Below are 22,127 nucleotides of genomic sequence, written 5' to 3' on the forward strand. Positions count from 1 at the left end.
ACGTGAACGTGTAAGTGAAAAAGCTTTTCCCACGTGAGGGCGCTTACACGGAGGCATTGAATGCCGAATTTTTTTGCAGCATGCTTACGCATGTTTGACACATGTGATCGGGTAAGAAATACAGCTGCATCACGGGACAGTGCCATTAGAGAGGTTTCCATCAAACCGGGGCATGTTTACATTTAGCGGCTCATCTTTGTAGCAAAGTTTTGCAAAAACTTCTCGCAACTTGCACATATGTTCAATGAAATAAATACGTACTGGCCGCGAGTCTAGATCACAATGTCTGACTGCCATGCGGCTTAGCCATATGCTGTGTAAGCCAAGGAGATAGAACATATCATATTTTAGTAGGCCAGGTTCTATTGCTAAAAATTGAATCCCATGTGAAGTGAGAGGTAAATCTTTCTTAAGTGTTCTCTGTAGAACATTCCAAAACAAAAATGCGTCCCAGCAATCTATAAAAACATGCTCTACCGGCTCAGGCTTTCGGCACAATAAGCAGTCAGATCCCCACGGTAAAAAATCGCCTCTTTGTTCTAGCGACGTATTATGGGCCTATAACCAGACACATATTTCTGTTTTACAGGGTCTTTACTTTTCGGGATCAGAACAGTGTGTGCTTTCTTGAATGAAGGTGGTAGGCCACCCTTGTTGAAGGATTCAGCGAAAACCCTTTGTAAAACAATGGCTAACTCTGCCTTCAAAGGATTGTAGAATACTGCCTTTATCCCGTCTTGGCCAGATTTCCCGCTATGCAATTGCTCTATAACAGTTTCTATCTCTCCCGCAGGTATATCAACCTATATACCTTCTGTATCTTGGCGATCTAGCGTTGGCGAAAAAGCTTAGAAAATTTCTTTCAAAAGTGACTTCTTTAGGTATATGGTTGGAAAATAATTCGCGATGATATTCTGTAAGTGCATTTTTTATATCTTCGGGTTTAGTCGCTAACTGATCATTATATTCAACTTATGTGATGATTATAGCACGCGCATACTTTTTTCCATTGTGAGAAATCGCTGATTAGGCCATTCATCTGCAAGTAACCTGTCTGCTAGAGCCCTTACAACCCCACCTTGGAATTTAGCCACGTCTCAATGGCCTCAAGTTTGTTTTTATTATATCTAATTATTTCGTCGTAAAATCCAGGGTTTTCTGTTTCTGTTTTGCTGTTTTCCACAAGTAACTTTTTTAAACTGTTCTCTTCCAATCGTTCCTGGTACGTATTTCTGCAGCCCTTTCTCTGGCGCACATTTTAACAGTAGATTTAGAGGATTCCCAATTTTCCGACCAGTTACTAAATGCAAGGGTGTTAAGTTTGTGTAATTCTTTATTTATACAATCAAAAAACTTATCATCACTATGTAGTTTGGCATTTCACTTCAATAGGTTCCATGTAAATGCACGTTTAAGCACTTCTTTTTGACCCTAAGGGAAACATAACAAGTGAGGGATCACTGAATTAGACTTGTTTAACACCATGACCATCTCAAACGTTTGCCAGCTGTAATACCACGTAGACTCTGTCCAATGTCGCGTGGCTAGATTTCTGAAAGTGGGTATAATGACGCTGCAATCCACCTTTAGCAAACAAAGCAACATACTGAAGGGCATACTTGTCAATACTCTCTTTTAGGTAATTAGCACTGTCATCTTTTCTATCTAAGCGTATATATCGATCATCTGCACTCAACACACAGTTAAAATCGCCAAGAACAACAAGTAGCCTATTCATCTCAAAATAAGGACACAGTTCTTGAAAGAAAGATAATCGATCACGAGGGTCTGTTGGTGCATTCACGCAAATGATTCGGAATTTGGCCTCTTTATAGGTAAAATTGCACAAAACAAACCTTTCATACAAAGATGTAAGCACTGTTTCTTCAACAATGCCTAAGCATTTCTTAAGAAATATTGCACACCCTGCAGAAGTACCTATTGCATGGCTAACACACGTTATAATGTGTGCTGAATGAAGCAACCATAAGTTTGGTTTGACTCTCGCTTTCGCCCTTTGTCTCTTGGACAGCAAGTATGTCCAAGTCTTTTTCTTCAATGACGCGCCTAACCTGACACTGTTTCCGCCTTGCAGACAATCCAGGGACGTTAAGTGTATCTACGCGAATCGGTGCAGTCAGACGCATCATTTTCAACAAGTGTGAACAGACATACATGGTTAGCTCAACACCACCAGCACGCGTCTAGGCTCAAGGCCAGGACGTTCACTGTCTGCGCCGTTTGCCGCGCGCAAGTGACGAGGACGCCGATCGAGACATTGCAGATGTATTGCCCTTTTGACCACCGGCCTTGGGCGACGGACGCTCGCGGCGTTGCTGCTGGCAGTCAGACGCCTTCTCGCTTGGCAAGGTAGCGTCCGTTTTCGGGCGCTTTGTCGGCGCTGCGCTATCCTTCGACAAGTCACAGCCGCGGTGGTCTCCGCATTTCTGTTGCTCCACTGTGTTCTGGTCTTCAGTCGTCTCCTCGTCGGTGACCTCAAGCTCTGTCATCGAACTTTCAGAGCACTCAGGTTGTCCGCTTGGTACGCGTTGCAGAGAACAGACTTCCGTTATTGGTGCCGCAGTCTCTGCCTCGTCGGCATCCATAATGTTCTCGTGGTTGTCGTCTAAAGTAGGAGACGCGCCAATAACGCTGGCATAAGTTCTAGCACAGTCCTCCCTGACATGCCCAAAAGCACCACACCCCGTGCAGCGTGGCGTCTGACAATCACGTCTGATATGCCCACGGCCTCGGCACCTCTGGCAACCGCTCGTCCAGGCACAACGACAAGTACAGAACTGTTGTAGAACTTGAACAGATGTGGTAGTTCCTTGACTGACACGCCTTCATTGAGGACCGTCCGTACAGCTCGCGTTGTCGATTCTGTGAACTGACATCTAGGAACACGCCACTTGTCAAGACGCACGTCCTTGACTTCACCAAACTCACTCAGAGCCTTTTGCACAGCCTCTCCTGGGATGTGGAAAGGCACCCAGTGAATTTTCAGCGTAATTTCCTGCTTACAGGGATCAGTGATTGCAGAATATCCACCTTACACACGTAAGCCACCTTTGCCAACCACAGTATCCTTTGCCTGTCGCGTGCGAAACTTGACAAGCCAGACATAGCTCATCTGGAACGCACCTATATTACTGGCAGCCTTGAGCACGCCGGCTTCTTCAAGAGGTTCCCGGAAATTTTCGATTCAATAGGGCCTCTTCGATGGGTCTCCGCGGAGAAAAACACAAAGTTCCATTCCGTCACCAGTCGGCAAAGTCGGAAGTAAAAAAAATCACAGCATATCCACGGAGTGAATAATGATTGGTGAGGCGCAGCGTTCGTCAGTCTGTCTGTCCATTCGTTCTTGCATCCGACTATCTGTGTGAACCTTGGTGCATCCGTCCGTTTGTTTATTCGTCTGTCTGTCCGTCCATCTCTTTTTGTGGCCATTCCTGTGTCTGTACATCTGTCTGTGCGCCCCCCTGTCTGTCCGTCCGTGCGTGTGTCAGTCCGTTCGTCCGTCCATATGTCTAGAGATAACTCCAAGCACAGCCATCTCATATCTTTTCATCATGTATTCATCATATAGAAGTGCCCCCATCCAGCATACATGGTAAGGACCGCTATTTCGGGTATGTGCCACTGGTGGTTACGTACTACAAGGGACGCACAAGCCACGCCTTAAGGAGCTTCGCCCCTAAAAGCGGTAGCCGGGTGGTGGGGCACGAAAGACCTTGATTCCGGCTAGCGTCGGCCGTTTGTTCACCTCGAAAGTAGCGAGCCATCCTGCGTGTGGTCTAGTCGAGCGCAAGATGTGGAAATGACGGCACCATACCAACACGACGTATGTCGCGCGTTAAATAGCTAGTTGTCATACAAGATTATGGTTCAAGTTCAGTTCTGTTTGTCGTGTACTTGACATAGACAAGATCTGCACCTGCTACTTAAATTTGCACATTTATTAAACACTGCTGCCTGTAACGTTTGCCATTGAGATAATAACACCAGCGATTTTTTTACAATTCACAACTGCAAGAAAAAAAACAACCAAGTGGACTGGGGAGCAGCTAGAGTTTACCGGCGGGGTCTGCCAAGTTTAATATCCGTTTCGCACTCGTTAGAAAGGGCGACATCTGCTCACGCTTTATGACGCCTCTAGGCTCATTCCTAATTCCCACCTAATTGATTGAGTAGTGGGAGGCTTTTCGCGCAACGTAGAAGGCAGTCGTGCCAGCGCACTGCTGTAGCTCTTTCGCTATAGCAACAACTACATAACGGCTTGGCCAAAACGAATGCAGTGTGCCAGAAACACTGCGCTATCATATTGGTTCCCCAAGCATACAAATTGCCAAGTCTTTGTTCTCACATAAAAGCTAGAAAAGTGCCGGTGAGTGCGACCGGCGGCTATCGGTGAGGGGAGACGTACGTTCTCTGGGAGTGCTGGAATCGCGTCGCATTGATGTTTGTTGCTTCTTGCGCAGACATCGTACACAATAAAAAATGCTTCATTTAGGTTATTGATGCCAAGGATGTGCTGTATTGTCATTCTTAATCGTCGAAATTCTGTATTCTGAAACCCAGAAGCACGGATAACACAATTGTACGGGCTTGGTCGGTAAGCCTAACCTTTGGTGGAAATCCTAATGGTAGAACATGTAGTGTACAGATCCCGGCTTGGTACACTATATAAATTGCCCGCCATTATAAGCCCACCGTATCTGCTTACTGCTTCCCAGCATAATCGCAATGGAGGGCAGAGCTTCTCAGCTTGGTACACCGTGTGGCCCGCCATAACAAACAGCACCCATCATCTGCTTAGTGTTTCCCAGCATTATCGCAATGGTGGGAAGAGCTTCTCAGCTTTGTACACCATGCGCCCACCATAACAACCACCACCCACCTGCTGCTTAGTGCTTCCCAATGGTGGGCAGAGCGTCCCATGATTGCCCGCTGTCTAGCCACCACTTCCCACCATCGTTTCAACTTTACTCATCTTCTGTACACTATACCACCCAGTATGTACCGGCATAACCATTATAATTTCCACTACGTCCCACCATATTCATCATAATTTCCATCATACCCACTATTATTTCCACTACGCCCAGCGTGTTTTTCAGTATCCATCATGGCAGTTTTTCCGATAGGGTATTCATCCGAACTAAGGGCGCACGTGTAACAGGCAGCTACTGCAAGCTATATCCGAAGTCCAGTGCCTGGCACTCGGACGGAGTAATCGGAATCAGGTCACCCAAACTGAGGCACTCGTACGTCGGTATCGGGTAGTGTGATTGTGACAGCATCGGACATTGCTCTCGACCGTGCTGTTCACTACGTATACTATGTGGCCACTTCACCCTTTGTTGTGGTTGGAGGTGTGAAATCACGAGATCACCCTTGCTTCCTCAGTGCGTATGGCGTAAACAGTCAAATGCCGTAGTCAGGAGCTTCGCATGTTCATGGCCTGAGCGCGACGCGCCAGTGCCGCTTTCAAGGTGGCCGTAGCTACAATTTGGATTAGCTCTTCCAAGAACCCTCAAGCTACTGTGTGGCATATTTGGTGAGCTTGTACGCGGATAAAAGTCTTCAGTGCAGCACGTGAGCGCTAAAGTGATATATCTCTTCGCGTGTGTACACAATTCAATGCCCCTTGTGCAGCATTCCTCACACATCATCATGAATAGAAGAGTGAAGTTATTCCAAAGTGCTGTCCTGCCCAATCATTCTTGTATTTTTGCTGGCGAATGCCCTGCAGTCATAACGCGAAATGTATCGTGGTAATGTGTTTCTAAAGTATATGGCAACTGTTTTTTTTTCAACACAGACGACATATCTCGTCGAGTGGCTGGTTTCAATGGACCTCGACCTTCTCAACGAGACAAGATTGGCGAAAGTGAATCCGGTCAAAACCATGGTGCGGGGCTCTCTTGACCTCGGAGTACATGCCGTGGTTTCCATTCTGTTGAGGCAAAAACTTTTTGCTAACAAGAAGAGAGTGATACACGTACGTGGAAATTACAGCTTCAATATACTGAGGGCATCATTGTAAGTGGCTATACGGTTGGGCCGTAGTTTATATGAACGCACATAAAAGCTCGAAAGAGTCAAATTCGCATTTCAGCTTAAGCATTATCGAATATCTGCTTTTAAAACTAAGTTATGCCGATCACGGAATCGGAATCTCTCGTGCTTGCTCTTTCAAGAAACTGCCAATCAGGCAGTTTACAAGTGCAACTTCGCGCAGCAGGGACAGTACTGGTCAAGAGGGTGCCCGAACATTCATGAAGCGACTGCGAACACATTCAATTTGTACCACTGTGTGTGCACTTGCTAAAACAAGTCAAATAAATCATGAACGAAAGGCAGGGAACTTAACAAATTGCCGGAAAGACGACTTCTACAACGTATAGTTCTGAAAATAGAAACTCATAACTGGGGCTTCTTTCTAATACTGCAGTATTGCTGTTTGCACATGCGCAACCGTTTTGAAAATAAATGCTAATTGAGGGTAGATAGCAATCAAACGGTCATATTTAGGTCACGTACCCTCCTGTCCTTCCATAAAATTGCTTTCGTGAATGTTAAAGCCCACATCAAATTATGCCAGTGCCCGCTTTAAAAGCATAATAATTGCTGTGCCAAGCTCCGAGAAAATGTGCTCGTACATCTGTTCATCTTTCTCCAGTAAGGGAATCCGCGCCTTAAAAAAAACAGACTCAATCTAAAATAACGAATTCGCGCAACAACATGTTTTTCACGATAACGAAATAATTTCCAATTTCCTCTCCCTCGCAAACGCCCACCACACTTATTATGCACGTTGCATGTCAAGACAACTGAGTGCGACACAACGGCAATCCCGCAAGAGAACCAACCAAACGCATGTTGCACTCCCAATATTTGCTCGTCAATGACCAGCATTCTCCGAAAAGCGCTTAGCTGTGTTCGCTTCTCACTTGAACTGCGCAAAGTACCTTCGATGGCACTTGCGTAGGCTCCATCTTTTTTTGTACCTAAGACCGGCCCTGCGCCGGCAACAGTTGCACGTGCCAAGCGTTGTAATTCAAGCGTGTATTGCTTGTCGAGGCTGCTTGTTCTTATGCACACTGGCGTCCTCGTTCACGACCATGGTTTGGAGGCTCACTGTTTTCCGTTTTTGTGCAGAACCGGTTTTTTCGGTTTTTCTTGTGGCTTAACAAATGAGTTCGAAGTTCATTTCAGCGCTGTGTGGCAGCTGCAAAACAACGGAGCAGAAACGGCTTCCGTGGCTACACCGGTGCGCTGCGTCCTCTGTGTACTTGCGTCCATAGTTCTGAGTTTGCTCCGCGCTGTCTCGCTGTGTTATGTAAATTTAACTCTAGTAAATCTTGCCAAGCACTTCCGATGAATCTTGCGAGGTTTAGGATGTATGGCACTAGACATAGGTGCGCTGTTGTGTGAGTTAAATGGAAGGAGTAGTGAAAATTCACAGCATATCCACGGAGTGAATCATCAGTGCGATGAAGCTTTGGAGGGTTTAATCGGTATATCGCAAATACGTTTGTTCGTCTGTACAGCCGCCATTTCGTCTGTCTGTCTGTTTATCGAAACACTCGAACTATGTGAGCACCATCTGTTTAACACTTCTCGTTCTGGGTGTGGTTACGACAGACAGCTTGGGCAGACAAGTCTCCGCCTTTGAGAAATATGGAAATTCACCCTTCAAAAATCCCTGCCCAAGCACTACAGCGAAGGCTGAAAAGTGCGGCCCCGATGCTTAGCAGTGGAGTCAACCATGACACTGAAGCGTTTCAGATTTACTGGTTACATGTTCGTGCTTTTAATGAGATTACGCATAGCTCCCGCTCGGGTTTACGACAGTGTTTGTGCGAAGCTGCATAGTGTCGAGCCAATCCGGTGAGCAGCGGGGGCCACTTTTACTGCACATGCGCGTCTGCCCCCTCCCATCTCCTCTTTGCATTCCTCCTGCGGAAATTTCATTCCACTTCTAATAGGCATTCCCTCCTCCTCCTCTCTCTCTCCTCTCCTACGCTCCCTGTCTCGCCTAACAATGTTGTCAAAGGCAGCATCTGTCAAAGGCGAGTCTCTTGATTTAAAACATCGACTGCTCGTGCTGTACAACTGCTGACCGGGGCACTCGTGTATATACCGTATATACTCGTGTAAGGGCCGCCCTCGTGTAAGGGCCGCACCCCAACTTTGAAAGCGGATATTTCGAAAAAAAAAAAAACAAAAGTTCAAAATGTCCCGCCAGAAAAGTGTAGTTAGTTCATTTACAGCCAGATGGCGCTGCACGCTTTTCCGCTTTTATTCTACTTCCGCCGACGCGCCGGCCACGCTGTTGACAGCGCGCCGCCATATTTGCCTTGTGCGGCCTCTTTGTTGGCATCGTTCCTAGCATCGTGTCGATACGTTGGCAGCGCGACTTCAGATCGGTGTCGTCGGTGTCACTTTGTTGGTTGTAGTGAACCCTGCAGAAGCCAGCGCACGTGACGGACGATGGGCCGGCATCTGAGATCATTCACTGCAGCATTTAAGCTGCAAGTGATTGACTATGCCGAGGAGCACGGGAAGCGGGAAGCTGGACGAAAGTACGACGTCGATGAGAAGCGCGTGCGTTACTGGATGAATCAGAAAGATGCCCTCGCCGCTACTAACAGGAGCCGAAAGGCGTTTCGCGGGAAAAAGTGCAAGTACCCGCAACTCGAAAGCGAGCTCGTCAACTACGTCGTCGACACACGAAGGGACGGCTACGCCGTATCGACTGACATGATACGCGTCAAAGCCCTCAGCATCGCTCGCCACATGGAAATACCCCCGGCACAATTCAAGGCAAGTCGGGGCTGGGCTACGCGGTTTATGAACCGTAACCAGCTTTCTATTCGGCGCCGAACGACGATTTGCCAAAAACTGCCGCGCGAGTACGAAGACCACGTCATTAAGTTTCATCGCTTCGTGAATGCTCTCAGGAGGGAGCATGAATACGACCTGTCCCAAATTGGGAATGCGGACCAGACACCTGTGTGGTTCGATGCACCGGAAAGCACCACAGTGGATTTAAAAGGTGCGAAAAGTGTGTCTGTGCGCACGACTGGTGCAGAACGCCAAAGGTGCACTGTGATGTTGTGCATCACGGCAGACGGCAGGAGGCTTCCGCCGTACGTCGTATTTAAAAGGAAGACTCTCCCAAAAGAGAAGTTCCCTCAGGGAATCGTCGTACGTGCGCAAGAGAAGGGCTGGATGTCCGAGGAACTGGTCGTTGACTGGATTAAGACCGTCTGGGCAAACAGACCTGGAGGGCTGTTACAACGGAAAGCCCTCCTTGTTTTGGACAGCTTTAGGGGCCACTTGACCGACCGCGTCAAGAACCGAGTTGCCGCAACTCGTACGGACTTGGCCGTCATTCCCGGTGGCCTGACGAGTGTGCTGCAGCCGCTCGACGTATGCGTCAACAGACCATTCAAAGTGGAATTTCGCCGATGTTACTCTGAATGGATGGCTGGAGGCGTCCACGAGAAGACCCCTACAGGACGGCTGAAGCGGGCGTCGCTCCAACAGGTGTGTGAATGGATTTTGAATGCGTGGCGTGCCATGTCAGTAGAAGTAGTTGCTAAAAGCTTCAAGGTAACGGGAATTTCGAACTCCATGAACGGCACCGAAGATGACCGTCTCTGGGAAGACGCGGACGCCGAGGCGAGCTCCTCCGAGAACGAGGACAGCGAAATGGAATCCGAATAAAAACATTTCTGGCATGTCATTTGTGACTCTTGCACTCTGCTACTGTTGCATAAACAGTACAGACCTTTGGCCTGTACTGCCTGTACTAAATCGGCCTGATTCGTGTAAGGGCCGCACCTAGCAAAATTTTCGAAAAAAAAGTGCGGCCCTTACACGAGTATATACGGTAGGCGCTGGATCTTGACCACACCTCAATGCCGGGGGGTGATTTCCCTTGTGCGTTGCTGAACAATAGAAATTCGAAGCGTGCGTGTTAACTAAACGCGGACTGCATTTCCTCACGTTTGCTTTGGGGGTGGGGGTGGAGCAATTTTTTTCACATGCCACAGATTGTGTCTGGTATGATCATGGTCATGGAGGTATGCAATAAGCGGTTGAATGCGTTTCACGATGCTTTAATCATAATAGTTATTCTCGAATGACAGGTGGTCAAAGACGTCGCAGACGAAGCAAATGTGCCGCTGAAGAAACTCCCATCTACAGCAGCATTCGTCTCGGCGAATGTGCTCTCACAATCATCACATTGACACCGTAACGCTGTCCTTTTTACAAGCGTCTCACATCGTGAGCCATCTCGGCGTGGAAATGGAGGCGGAAATGTTGTAGGCCCGTGTGCTCAGATTTGGGTGCACGTTAAAGAGCCCCAGGTGGTCGAAATTTCCGAAGCCCTCCACTACGGCGTGTCTCATAATCATATGGTGGTTTTGGGACGTTAAACCCTACATATCAATCAAGCTCGGCGTGGAAGTCTCAGGAGAAACTGTAACGTACGGGATCAGCGCTTCGGCTGCGATGACGTCGCTCACAACGCAGCCAATAGTGCTCATGCTTGGAAACGACGTAACTGATAACACAGCCAGTGGAGACCGCTCACGACACCACTGCGGAAGAAATTTTGGTTTCTCCTAGCCATATTCAGCGTTCTCTGTAAAAAATTACACCATCTCCCGCTAAAGCGAAAAATGTGTAAACGCGACGCAGCCCCTTCTTGTACACTGCAACGCAGCGGGCGCTGACCCTCTTACTGGTGGCGACTTAGATGCTGGTGCTCGTCGCGGCATTGCGCAGGTGAGAAACCTAGAAAGACATGAAGCACGCAGTGATGGACCGGTGTTTGTTACCGGAACATTTCAATCGCTGCTAATGGGCTAAAAGAGGCAAAAGGTTTTGATTGGACACAAATACATGCAGTACACCCTTAGTTAACGTGCATGCTGCGATTTTTATACTGTATATACCAAAACTTAAAACCTTCGCTGAATCAAAATTCATTACCATACCGTCAATACTTTTTACACAATAAAATATAGGCATGTACCAGGACTGAAAACGAAGTTCTACCAATCACCCATCACTAATTGCAGTCGGCCATACGAAGTACTGCGTAACTCTACAGAACCACAACTTTATGTTTGATTGTAAGAACAAAAGCAGGAACAAGCGGGGTTCAATAAATCTCGTTTAAGAGCGCTTTTTACTTTAGCTGGCAGCTGTACCTTTATTTATTTATTTATTTATACATGTACCTACATCGCCCTTACGGGCATTATTGTAGGGGGGAGAACAAGCAAAAGAATACAGTACAGTCGATATACCGAAAAAGATGGTTGCGGATAAAAGGCTGTATCGTTTGAAAGAACATAGTCATAAGATAGTCATAGTAAGATGGTGTTGCGAAAATTGACTGTTTCTTGCCATGTTTGCTTGAGGAGCACCGCAAACGTTCGTGTGTTCTCGTTTACTTGCAGCTTGATTACGTTGACGACAGCTATTTATGGAAATCCTATGAGCGCAATGTGGATGATTATGCAAAGTTTATGCTGCTGTACGGTGCGAAGCCTCCTCAAGACAAGAAACTCGCCGAGAAATTATGGCAATACGACGACATACGTGAGGCGCATGCTTTTTTTTTCAGTGTATATTATCGCGAACAGTGCGCTTGCTTCTCATAAGATGCTGCTACACATTGCCTGGTAACTCATTGCTATGTTTGCCTATGAGCTAGGCCTTGCGTTGTGTATACGCTGCTCTCTTTGTTCGCATGTGCGAGCGATTTATTTTCTATGGGAGTACAGTAAAGAAAGCTTTTGGGGTAATATATATGTCAGCATATGATGTACGCTCCACCCTAAGCGTCACTCCAAAGCTACAAGGAGATTCGTCTGCCAGCACATATGGCCTGTCACTTCAATGAGTTTCCCGAATATACACTAGAGGGGACTCTGGCGCTCGTGTCTAAGGAAGCTGCAATGCACGGCGCTTAAGCGAGCATGGGAATGATGGGTAGTACACAGATTTGTCTATTATTTGTACTTCTGGCTTAATTTGTGTTTGCGTGGCTTGGAGCTCCTTTGTTACAAATTGAAAATCAGCAAATCTTCAGCGGTTGCGTTTCATCACCATTATCTTTTAGGCTTATCATTTCAAATCGGCTAACGAAGTTCGAAAGAGTTCACTCTTTCCTTCGAAACAAAACGAAAACACAACAATAAACGAAGCCACAAGTGCGATTCGCAATTTACAAGTACGAAAGCTAGGCAAATCTATGTGCTACTCATTATTCCCACGGTCACTGAATGATCGCAGTGCCAGAGCTCTCTCTAGGTAATTTTAGGAAACTATATGTGTTAAATAAGCCAAATGTAATAAGGACTTAGTGTTTTTTGTTTTTTTTTTTCTTCCTAAACGTAGAACCTAATGAGGTCGAAAGTGCAGTTTCACTTTGAAAAGACAAGAATCATGCGTTCATTTTACTGGGAAAGGTTTCTCTACCAGAGGACTTCTCATAACATGAATTTATGTAGTAGAAAGAACATTCAATTGTGAATATTGCTTCGTGGTCAAAACGTCTCGCACGGACTTATCGGTGTGTGAGTGAGTAGCCGTGCGTCGTTGAAGTCTAGCAATTCAAGCTGACGCTTTGTGGGGAGTGATGCAAAAACTCCATTGCTCTCGCACGATGTTCTCGCCCTTCTCCACTTTCAAAAATTGAAACATTCTTGAAACTGAATTACCATTTTATCCAACCTATTAGGCTAACTGTATAATTATTTATTATTACGTATACCTGACTCCCGACTGTCTACGTCTATATCTATTTGATGTAGTTTAATATACTACTCCAAAATGCCAACAAAATAGAATGCAGCCTTAGAGGCAGCGCGTGCATATTCTTCAGCACTCAGAAACTTTTCGTGTTTAAGTTTCATTCAGTGTAACGGCCCGCGACGTGTACGCTCCACGTCGAAAGCCCATAGAAGTAGCGGATGAACTTGCAAAACAAGCACGCGGTACTCGTCAATTTCACAGAAAACTGCAAAGTTGGAGTTTCACCACTCGACATAAACAAAACTCCAAGATTGTAGACAATTTGAAGCCAACTTTGTCAAAAATGAGCGAGGCAGGAAGAAGTAGAGAAAAAACACGTTAGAAGGTAGACCATTTAGGGCGCTAAGCTGGCCTAGGCTTGCAAGGTCATAGGTTCCGAAGCATGCCCATTTTTGATGGACTTTTAAACAGCTGGAAAGAGGGCCAGGCTACCTACGAGTCAGGTAAGTTGAGCGCTGATAGGTGGTTAGCTGGTATTCTACATTGCCAAGACTGTGCAACAGGACTCCATACTTAGAGATAGCGGAGGAACCTAGCATTCCATGATAAAATTCAATTCGAAGGCAGATACTGGACCTACACCAATCGTATATTTACTTAAAACGCGCCATGAAGGAATCGTCAAAAAAAAAAAAACAAAGAACAAGATGATCGGTAGTGTGGCCTCACTGGCGACCAGCTGCCAGTAATGCACTCCCTCACGATAGCAGCATTGGGAACTGTGGTGCAGTATCTGGCCACAAACTCCCATGAAAGCAGGAATAAACCGTTGGCCCTCAGTCCCAAGCGGCTGCGAAGGAACTGCGCAAGACAGTGGTCAGACCTGCGACGCAGCGGAGAAAGCTAAGAACTTCTGGGCCACGAACGCCATTGTACTCTTGACTTAGCTACTTTCAACGCTAGAGTGCTATCTAGTGAGGCTAGTCGATCTGTGCTATCCGAGGTATCGGAGGTAGTTAAATGGGATATAATAGGGCTCAGCGAAGCTAGTATGACATGTGAGGTTTTTAGAGTGCTGAAGAAAGAACTTGTTCTATGCTGAGAGAGAGAGAAAAAAAACTAGGAGTTGAGAAAAAAAAACTAGGAGTGGGGGTTTTTTATACATAAGATAGCTGGCGACACGGTAGAATATTACATAATTAGTGAGAGGGTGGAAAGTGTCATAATTAAACTTCAAAAAAGGTACTGATGAACGTGGTACAGGCCTACGTGCGTGCATTAGGTTATAATGAGTATTTGATTAAACTCTTCTATAAGGACGTAGAGACAGCCATTGATAACTTAAAATCACAGTATACTATTCTGATGGGCAAGTTTGATGCCAAGGTAGGCTAGAAAGAGGCTGGCGACTATGCAGTGGGGGAATATGGATTCGGCTCTAGAAATTTCAGAGGAAAGTTATGAGTACAGTTTGCAGAGCGTGCTAATTTACGGATATTCAATACCTTCATCAGAGAGAGGGCAAACCATATGTGGACGTGGCGAAGTCCTGATGGTGAAACTAAAAATCAAGCAGGCTACATTCTGAGCGCAAACCCAGGCTTCGTACAGGGTGTAGAAGTAGATGGCAAGATCCGATGCAGTGACCATAGAATGGTAAAAGCTCGTATTTACCTAGATGTGAAAACGCAAAGAGAAAAACTCATATGCTAAAACTAATATAGAAATAGTGTTGAGAGGGAAAGTACAGAAATTCAGAGCTTCTCTACAGCATAAACTCCAGGTGCCGAAGGAGGTGACCAACTTACGTTAACACAACGAGCGATTATCTTATTATCTTACTGCTATCATCAAAGAGTGTGAATTGTAAGTCGGAGTCACAGTCACTAGACAACATACTGGCAAACAATCTAAGTAGACAGAAATTCTTATTGAGAGAGGACAAACCGTGATAGCCTCAAATGCTACCGACAAAATAGAGCTAGTGGAGTTTTCGAAGTCACTTACAAGGCGTAAGGTAGCCGACTTCTCGAAGTATAACATGGAGAGAATTAAGTAGGCTTAAAAAGTGGCAGAAGCCTCAAATCTTGGAAGACTAGCTTGTGCATTTTGAAAAAAATTGTCTGTTTGCGATTACACTCTAAAAAAATATCGAGTAAAAAGGGTACCTTTTTGTCCCACAAAATAATCATCAGGCTTGCGTTTGCTTCCTTTCTCGAAAACTCGGCGCTGGCCACTTTCCTATCGAGAATGCAACATAACCCTGATAATGGGCATGTCGATCGTGACCGGAATGTACCGGGCGCGGAGCGATAGTGAAAGGACGATTATCGTTGTGGGACAAAGACACTTATTTTACTCGCTCTTTTTTTTTTAGAGTGTAGGAACAAGGACAGCAATGCCTATACACCAACGTCGGTATGATAGTCGAGGTGGCGAAGGTGTTTTGCAGAGAGCGTCACAGAAGCCAGAACAACCTGGATATCGTGAGAAACAATAATACTCCATAGAAATTAGAAATACGACCAGTAACTACATGAGAAGTACAAAAAAAACCTCATAAGGAATGAAAAGAGACAAAGCCGCTGGTGAGGATAAGGTAACAATGGGCCTCCCAAAACAGGGTGAAGAAATTGTGTTATAAAAACTGGCTACCTTATATACGAAGTGTCTCTTGACGGGAAGGGTACCTGAATCTTGGAAGAACGCCAACATGATCTTAATCCATAATAAAGAAGACGTACGTCAAAGATTTGAAAAATTGCAGGCTGATCCGCTTACTGTTCGTTCTCGAAAGCTATTTACGAAAATAGAAGCTAAGAAAATAAGGCGACATTACAGTTCAATCAACAAAATGACCAAGCAAGATTTTATACAGGCTACTTCACATTATACTATATTTATTCTATTAATCAGGTAATAGAGAAATGTGCGGAATACAATGAACTATATACATAACCTTCATAGATTACTTGAAGGCGTGTGACTCAGTCAAGATATCAGCAGTAATGCAGGCACTACGGAATTAGGGGTTCGAAGTACCTTACAAGAACATACAAGAAGAAATTTAAAGTGGAACCGCCGCCACCATAGATCACCGTAATGAAAGCCACAGAATCTAATAAAGAACCCGTGTAAGGCAAGGATCAATACACAATCTCTCCAATGTTAATCACTGCGTGTTTACAGAATGTTTTCAGGACCCTAGATTTGGAAAAGTTAGCGATAAAAGGTAATGAAGAATGTCTTAACCTGCGATTCGCTCATGACATTGCCTTTATGAGTAACTCGGGAGACAAAAACGGCTCGTTATTGCTGATCTAAATACAGAAACCAGGAAAGTAGGTCTTATTATGTACCAAATTTAATTAATGTGGAAGAAGTTCGGCAGAAAACAGTGATTTGCAATAGGCGGAAAGACGATAGAAGTTTGAAAGGAGTATGTCTACTTGAGACAGGTAGTAGCCGCGGAGCCGAACCGTAAGAGTAAAATAACTAGGAAAATAAGGGTGTGGTGAATCACAATCGGCAAGCATTCTCAAATAATGAAAGGTAAATTGGCACTTACCCTCAGGAGAAATGTATACAACAGCTGCATCTTGCCAGTACTCACCTACGTAAGAGAAACCTGGAGGCTTACGAAGTGGGTTCAGCTTAAATTGAGAAGGACGCAGCGAGCGATGAAAAGGAAAATGATAGTTTTAACCTTAAGAGACAAGAAAAGGGCAGAGTGGGCCAGGAAGCCACCCGTGGTTAAGGATATCATAATTAAAATTAAAAAGACGAAACGGAAAGAAGCCGGGCACGTAGCACGTAGGCAGGATAACCAGTGGTCATTAACGGTAACTGACTGCATTCCCAGAGCGGGAAAACGCACTAAGGGGAGACAGGAAGTTAGGTGGGCCGATGAGAATGAAAAGTTCGCAGGCATAACGTGGCAACAGAAAGCACAAGATCGGGTTGACTGGCGGATCATAGGAGAGGCCTTTTCCCTACAGTGAGCGTAGTCAAGGTGATGATGATGATGATGATGCTTCGTGGTCAGTAGGTTGCGTACCCTGATCATTTGTTTTACAGCGAAAGCTGTTATGCCATAACAACATGGGTCGCGTGTGCGCCGTATTTGTCCGCTGCCGCTGGTGTTCATAACCACTATTGCACAAAACAAAACAAAAACTGTGTAAACAAAAATACCAAGGAATAAATGTGATTTGAACCCGGCTCCCCGGCGTGCCGTCCCAGTATTGGCCACCGTGGTGCCTGAGGCATGCTGGTGCTTAGAACTCCATAGCAAACTGACCTCAGGCAGGCTTGATTTCAAGAAAGGAATGACGTTATACGAGTAATAAAGCGTTTTAGAATAGCAAAAGAACAACGAGGTGTCATATAATGAGAATTGCGCAATGAGTGGATCGTCGTATGCTCCAATCTTTTTGCAATACCTTCATCCTGTTCACCTGTTAACTGTGGCACATACCGAATGTGGCGGGTGACGGTAATTACAAAAACTTCGGACGTAATTCTTAATCGCTGTCACACGGCAGAAAAAAACTCCACAATGTCCCTCGCAAGTGTGTAGCGCGTATTAATCTTTTTTTAAAGAATGATGAAGGATGGCACAGTGAATGCTTTCCTACTACAAAAAAATTTACGGCGTATTGGGTACCCTGCAATTGTGCTTGCAGTAGCTATCCAAGGAGTGGTAAAAAAAGACTCTGAAAGGCTTCTCTTACACCTTTCGCTGTGACAGTGCGGTGCGTTCCACGCACGACTGGTGGTTGTTTGAAAACATGTCCTCTCGAAACAGAGATAAAAATATCGGGTCACTATGAATGAACTGGTGTGTCCTCCACCCGATGGGAAAGAAATATGAAGTCAAATTACTCTATACTTCACCATTCTTACCCGTATCGAGAATTAGATTGCGAGTCGCAACATTTCTCTTTTTCAACCAACAGCCGTGAGCGTCATGGTGAGCGAGAGTGCGCCAATTAATGCAAAGCTCACCCTCTACCTGACCAACATCTACATGCCAGCAGGAAAAAATACTTTTAAATCAAATCTGCGATTGTCCCACAAGTATTGGTGTTCAGGTACAGCCGCTAGGCATACGGCGCACACAAGTACAACAAAAAAAAAACGAAAACCATTGCGGCCTTCAAATACCTGCATGGTCACATGCATATTTGTACGCGCCACTTTCAAGTCATTCAAGTTCGTTATTGTTTTTTGATAGGCGATCATTGGTTTATATTATAGAAACTTGACATTTTATTGAAGTTATTGAGGTGGTTTCTAATTTTACCTGCTCAATCTGATAGAAAGAAGAAAGAAAGAGAAGTAGAGGAGAAATAAAGCACAAAGGAAGGGAAAGTAAACAAGAATACAAAATACGCACACGCTAAGGTTTTGTTTGAACCCATTTTACCGAATAGTCAAGCACCTATGAATTTCTCCTTAAACCAGTCCACTCTGTTACGTTTCGCAGTGCGCCTAGGCATAGACTTCCAGTAGTAGCCTTGCTTTGTCGTCACTCGTAGACAGTGGTTTTCCTTGACTATGAAAGGCCAGAAATGCCTGTAAACCGGTTCCATACTTACAGGCTTTTTTTGTTGGCATTTTGAAGAAGGTAGCCTAATTGATCGGATTCAAACGCCTTTTGCTACAGAAGTTGCGAAGCAAGGACATTCTCAGCCTGATTGATCTCGTTTGAGAGAGTGTGGAGACAGAAATGTTGGGAATCCTCTAAAAGCTCCTTGGTTGCAGGGTCAGCTTTATGAACGCACCCTTAAGGCACTTCGCACTGAGAATATTTGTTGCACTTCTCAATATTTGTTGCACGACTCAATATTTGTTGCACGACTCAATATTTGTTGCACTTCTGGGGAAGTTCATAATTAAGGCGATCATGAGAGCTTCATCGTGCCATATATGATGACGCGCTGGAGTGGCCGTGTCTATGTTTGTTTATAATTTGCCTACTGTATATAGTGCAAAACAATAAGAAAAGAAAATGTCAATGATTCCTCTTTTTTGGAATCGGCAAAACACGAAAGAGAAACTTGTCTTCACAGAGGTAGTTGAGCGTTTATTGTGCATGGTTTCGCCACAAGGCCGAAGGATTGATTGCAGCAGGAAGAAATTGCCCAGTCACGCGAAAAACGGCAAGCTGCAGCAGCTCGAAACTTTCAGCGCACACCGCAGGCAAAATCACACATGAAATGAGCATACCCAGGATGACCGCGCACTAACAACTATCACACCTCGACACTTGAAATGCGCTGTAGAAACAGAAAGAAAGGCGCACGAAACCAGCGCATAAGTGTACACAGAACAAGCACGATCAACTGCTACGATTTCAAATTTTTAATGAGTGAGCAGCATGTACTTTCATAAATACTGCCGCGGCAACGAGCGAAGTGACCTTTGTGCTCTCTCGAAACACGAGTCTGAAAAGCGCGCGCGCAAAACAGACGACGCTCCGTGGAGGCGGCACTCTCCAAAACGCGTGGTGTGACGAACTATACAGCGCGCACATCGCGCTCTAGTCGTGTGTCCTAGCTACTAATGACATAAACGCAGTAAACCTGCGGAGCTCTGAAGACCACTAAATGGTGTATGGTGAATACAAATGGGTTGCCGTTAGCTTTTTTAATATATGCGCATTGTCGCGTAGTGGTTAGCGCTGCTATTCGAGAGGTCGCTGGTGTGATACCCCGCTGCATAGCTTCGCTTATAGTTTTCTTGTTTTTGACAATCTCATGTACATATTTAGAAGGTCACATCCGTGACGGAAATACGGCAGAGGAGCAATGTTGCACCTCAGCAAAAAACAATCTCGTGTTAAATCAAGTACGATGTTTAACTTTTATTAGCGCATTACTCCTGCATTTCACAGCACTGCATTTTTATGTTATAGATAATGTTCGAAGCCTGACGTTTTATTGATGTTTTGATGCGACTTCTTAAATCCAAGGCCTTGATCTACGGTTTATTCTCTACGATCTTCAAGCTACGTGAACATCGTAAACGTTGGACAGTAACATTGTCAGGTGTTACCACTCAGTCTTTGAATGTTAGCGAGTAAAAAACCGGCCGTTAGCGTCTTGGCATAGCCGATTATCATCGACACAACATTTTAGGCAGGCTTGTGGTAATAGCTTGCACTTAACGACAAAATGTTTACTTCAGGAGCCTGTCTGCAGATAAAAATTTCAGGTTGGTGGCATGAATACTTGCTGGGTACTTCTATCTTATAATATGCTTCACTTCGTAGCTATTCCGTTACTTCGCAGATAAACTACAAGGAAGCATAATGAATCTCCGTCGTTTTTCAGTGCTCTCTAATGGGAGCCGATTCACTCTGACATCATTGTTTTTAGTTCTGCTTTTCAAATTCACCTTGTGGCGACCCTGCTTCTTGATCACAGGATTGTTACAGTCTATTAACTTGCGCTGAAAAACCTGGAAGCAATTTTTATATTCATCGGGGCATTTTCTTGGCTTTTCTCGTGTAAATTTTAGTTTTACACTTGAATTATTTACTCTTAAAAAGAGCTTTGTAGCGCTCTTTGTGTCCTCTGTACAATAGTCGAAGCATTATAGTTGAAGTTTCCAGTATCCTATCTAATGTCCTTTTTTTTATTCCTTGTGTAGTTGGACTGTACGCAGCAAACACAGTTGATGACGGACTATTTCGCGCCATTGGTATTGGTGATCTCGGAAACCTCACAGCACCGTTCGTTACTTCAGGTAGGAAAAAAGTTTAAGTATTTGTTTCTTGGACAATTTGGGTAACTTCTAATTTCACCTAGTGCAAATATGTGAGTGGCACGTAAAGGTAGTTTGCAAAAAAAAAATAATTTGCTTACTAAGTATTTCATTTTACACCAGAAAAATGAGAGAGGCTAAGAGAGAAACATTTAGAAGCACTTTGACTAGTTGCAGCCTGAAATGTGCACACTTTGGCAAGCCACCAGCAGTCCGGTGCACATTTAGAGCCGAAGCGAAATCCGAATAAGTATTTAAGGAATGAAGAAACTTACTTATGAGCGTCACTGCAAGGCAATTTCTTGTGAAATATCAATTAAATAAAAGCATTACTATTTAGAACTGTACACGTTAAAACAAAAACTCGAGTAAATACAGACGCCAGTGTTGCCCATAGCACAGGTGAAAACAACGCAACCTACGCCACATGGGTTATGAAGAAACAGTGAAATGAGGCTTGAAGGGCATCACAAACTGCAGAAAAACAAGTATGAGTACATTATTGGAGGCTGACTGTGAGGTTAACACAGAAATAAGAACAATTATTATTTTCAGAAAAAGTACGCATTGTTTTTGTTTAAGTTATTTTCAACTCCGTGGTCATACAATAGCTAGGTTCAATAACTCTGAATAATATTGTGTCTTAACATTTTTACACCATAATTCGTTCGAGATAAGGTTGTTTTGCAGGTCTATGAATGACGAACTGAATACTGCTGAGATCTCTTTTTTCATAGCTGCGCAATAGAAAAAGAAAATGAGCATTATTCGTAATTTACAATTTCTATGACATCGAGAGGCCATGAGGAACAGACAGTTTGCAAAATAGATTTGTTATAAAATGTGATACTGAGGAATGTGCGAAAGTCACGTTACATGTGAGTTTGATATTTTTTGTGACTCTATCATTCATAAGCTTTTGAAGTAGTAGATCTTACTAGGATAACAGCAGATTACAACGTAGCAAAAAAAAGAGTTATCTCAAACCTATATCGTGAACGAAGAAATGACCGTCACCGTAGCTCAGTAGTGGAGCATTGGACGCGTTATACGAAGGTCGAAGGCTTGCATCCTGCCAGTGCGAAGTACCTTTTAGTCCACCATAATTTCCTCAAATGTAGATTATTTTGAGTTGTCTGGTAGTTTCTCATTTATAGTTTCTGCAAGCAAGAATGCGAGTTTATGAGTTTACACTTTTTCTGCTTGAACCCTACATAATCATATTAGCATACTTGGGTACGTTTTGGATCTTAAGATAAGTCATCTCTACGATGCTAGATAAATATGTGCAACGTAACTAACATGATCAAGTGAAGATATTGTTTCTGAAAACATTACGAGAATGTTCATAAATGCTCTGCCTCTGCTATTGCTACATTATACACTAAACCTCGATCAGTGATGATATCTCTGTTTATTTACCACAAAGCTATCCCTTTTATTTTCGTAGCAATATGATTTATTACACTCCGATCAGGTTCACTTTACCAGTGGTATTGATATTCTATTTGACGTTTCATTACTGTAACATAAATATACACGGCCAGTTGAAAGCAAAAACTAAGCAGTTT

The 22,127-nt window shown here is 44.4% G+C and overlaps 1 protein-coding gene across 3 annotated transcripts in view; it reads left to right on the top strand.

Annotated features, from left to right (window-relative positions):
• Positions 1-22,127, top strand: part of LOC142803498 (neprilysin-1-like) — a 140,311-nt gene that overhangs the window by 40,836 nt on the left and 77,348 nt on the right. For 2 of the 3 annotated variants that reach the window (XM_075888618.1, XM_075888620.1), the window contains exons 4-6: positions 5,825-6,004; positions 11,487-11,628; positions 20,443-20,538. In XM_075888618.1, coding sequence (XP_075744733.1) covers positions 5,825-6,004; positions 11,487-11,628; positions 20,443-20,538 — 418 coding nt within the window. The remainder of the gene's footprint in view (positions 1-5,824; positions 6,005-11,486; positions 11,629-20,442; positions 20,539-22,127) is intronic. The other variant, XM_075888619.1, reaches the window with a different exon arrangement.

Source organism: Rhipicephalus microplus, chromosome 3, assembly GCF_043290135.1.
Source record: "Rhipicephalus microplus isolate Deutch F79 chromosome 3, USDA_Rmic, whole genome shotgun sequence".
Classification (NCBI taxonomy): Eukaryota; Metazoa; Arthropoda; class Arachnida; order Ixodida; family Ixodidae; genus Rhipicephalus; species Rhipicephalus microplus.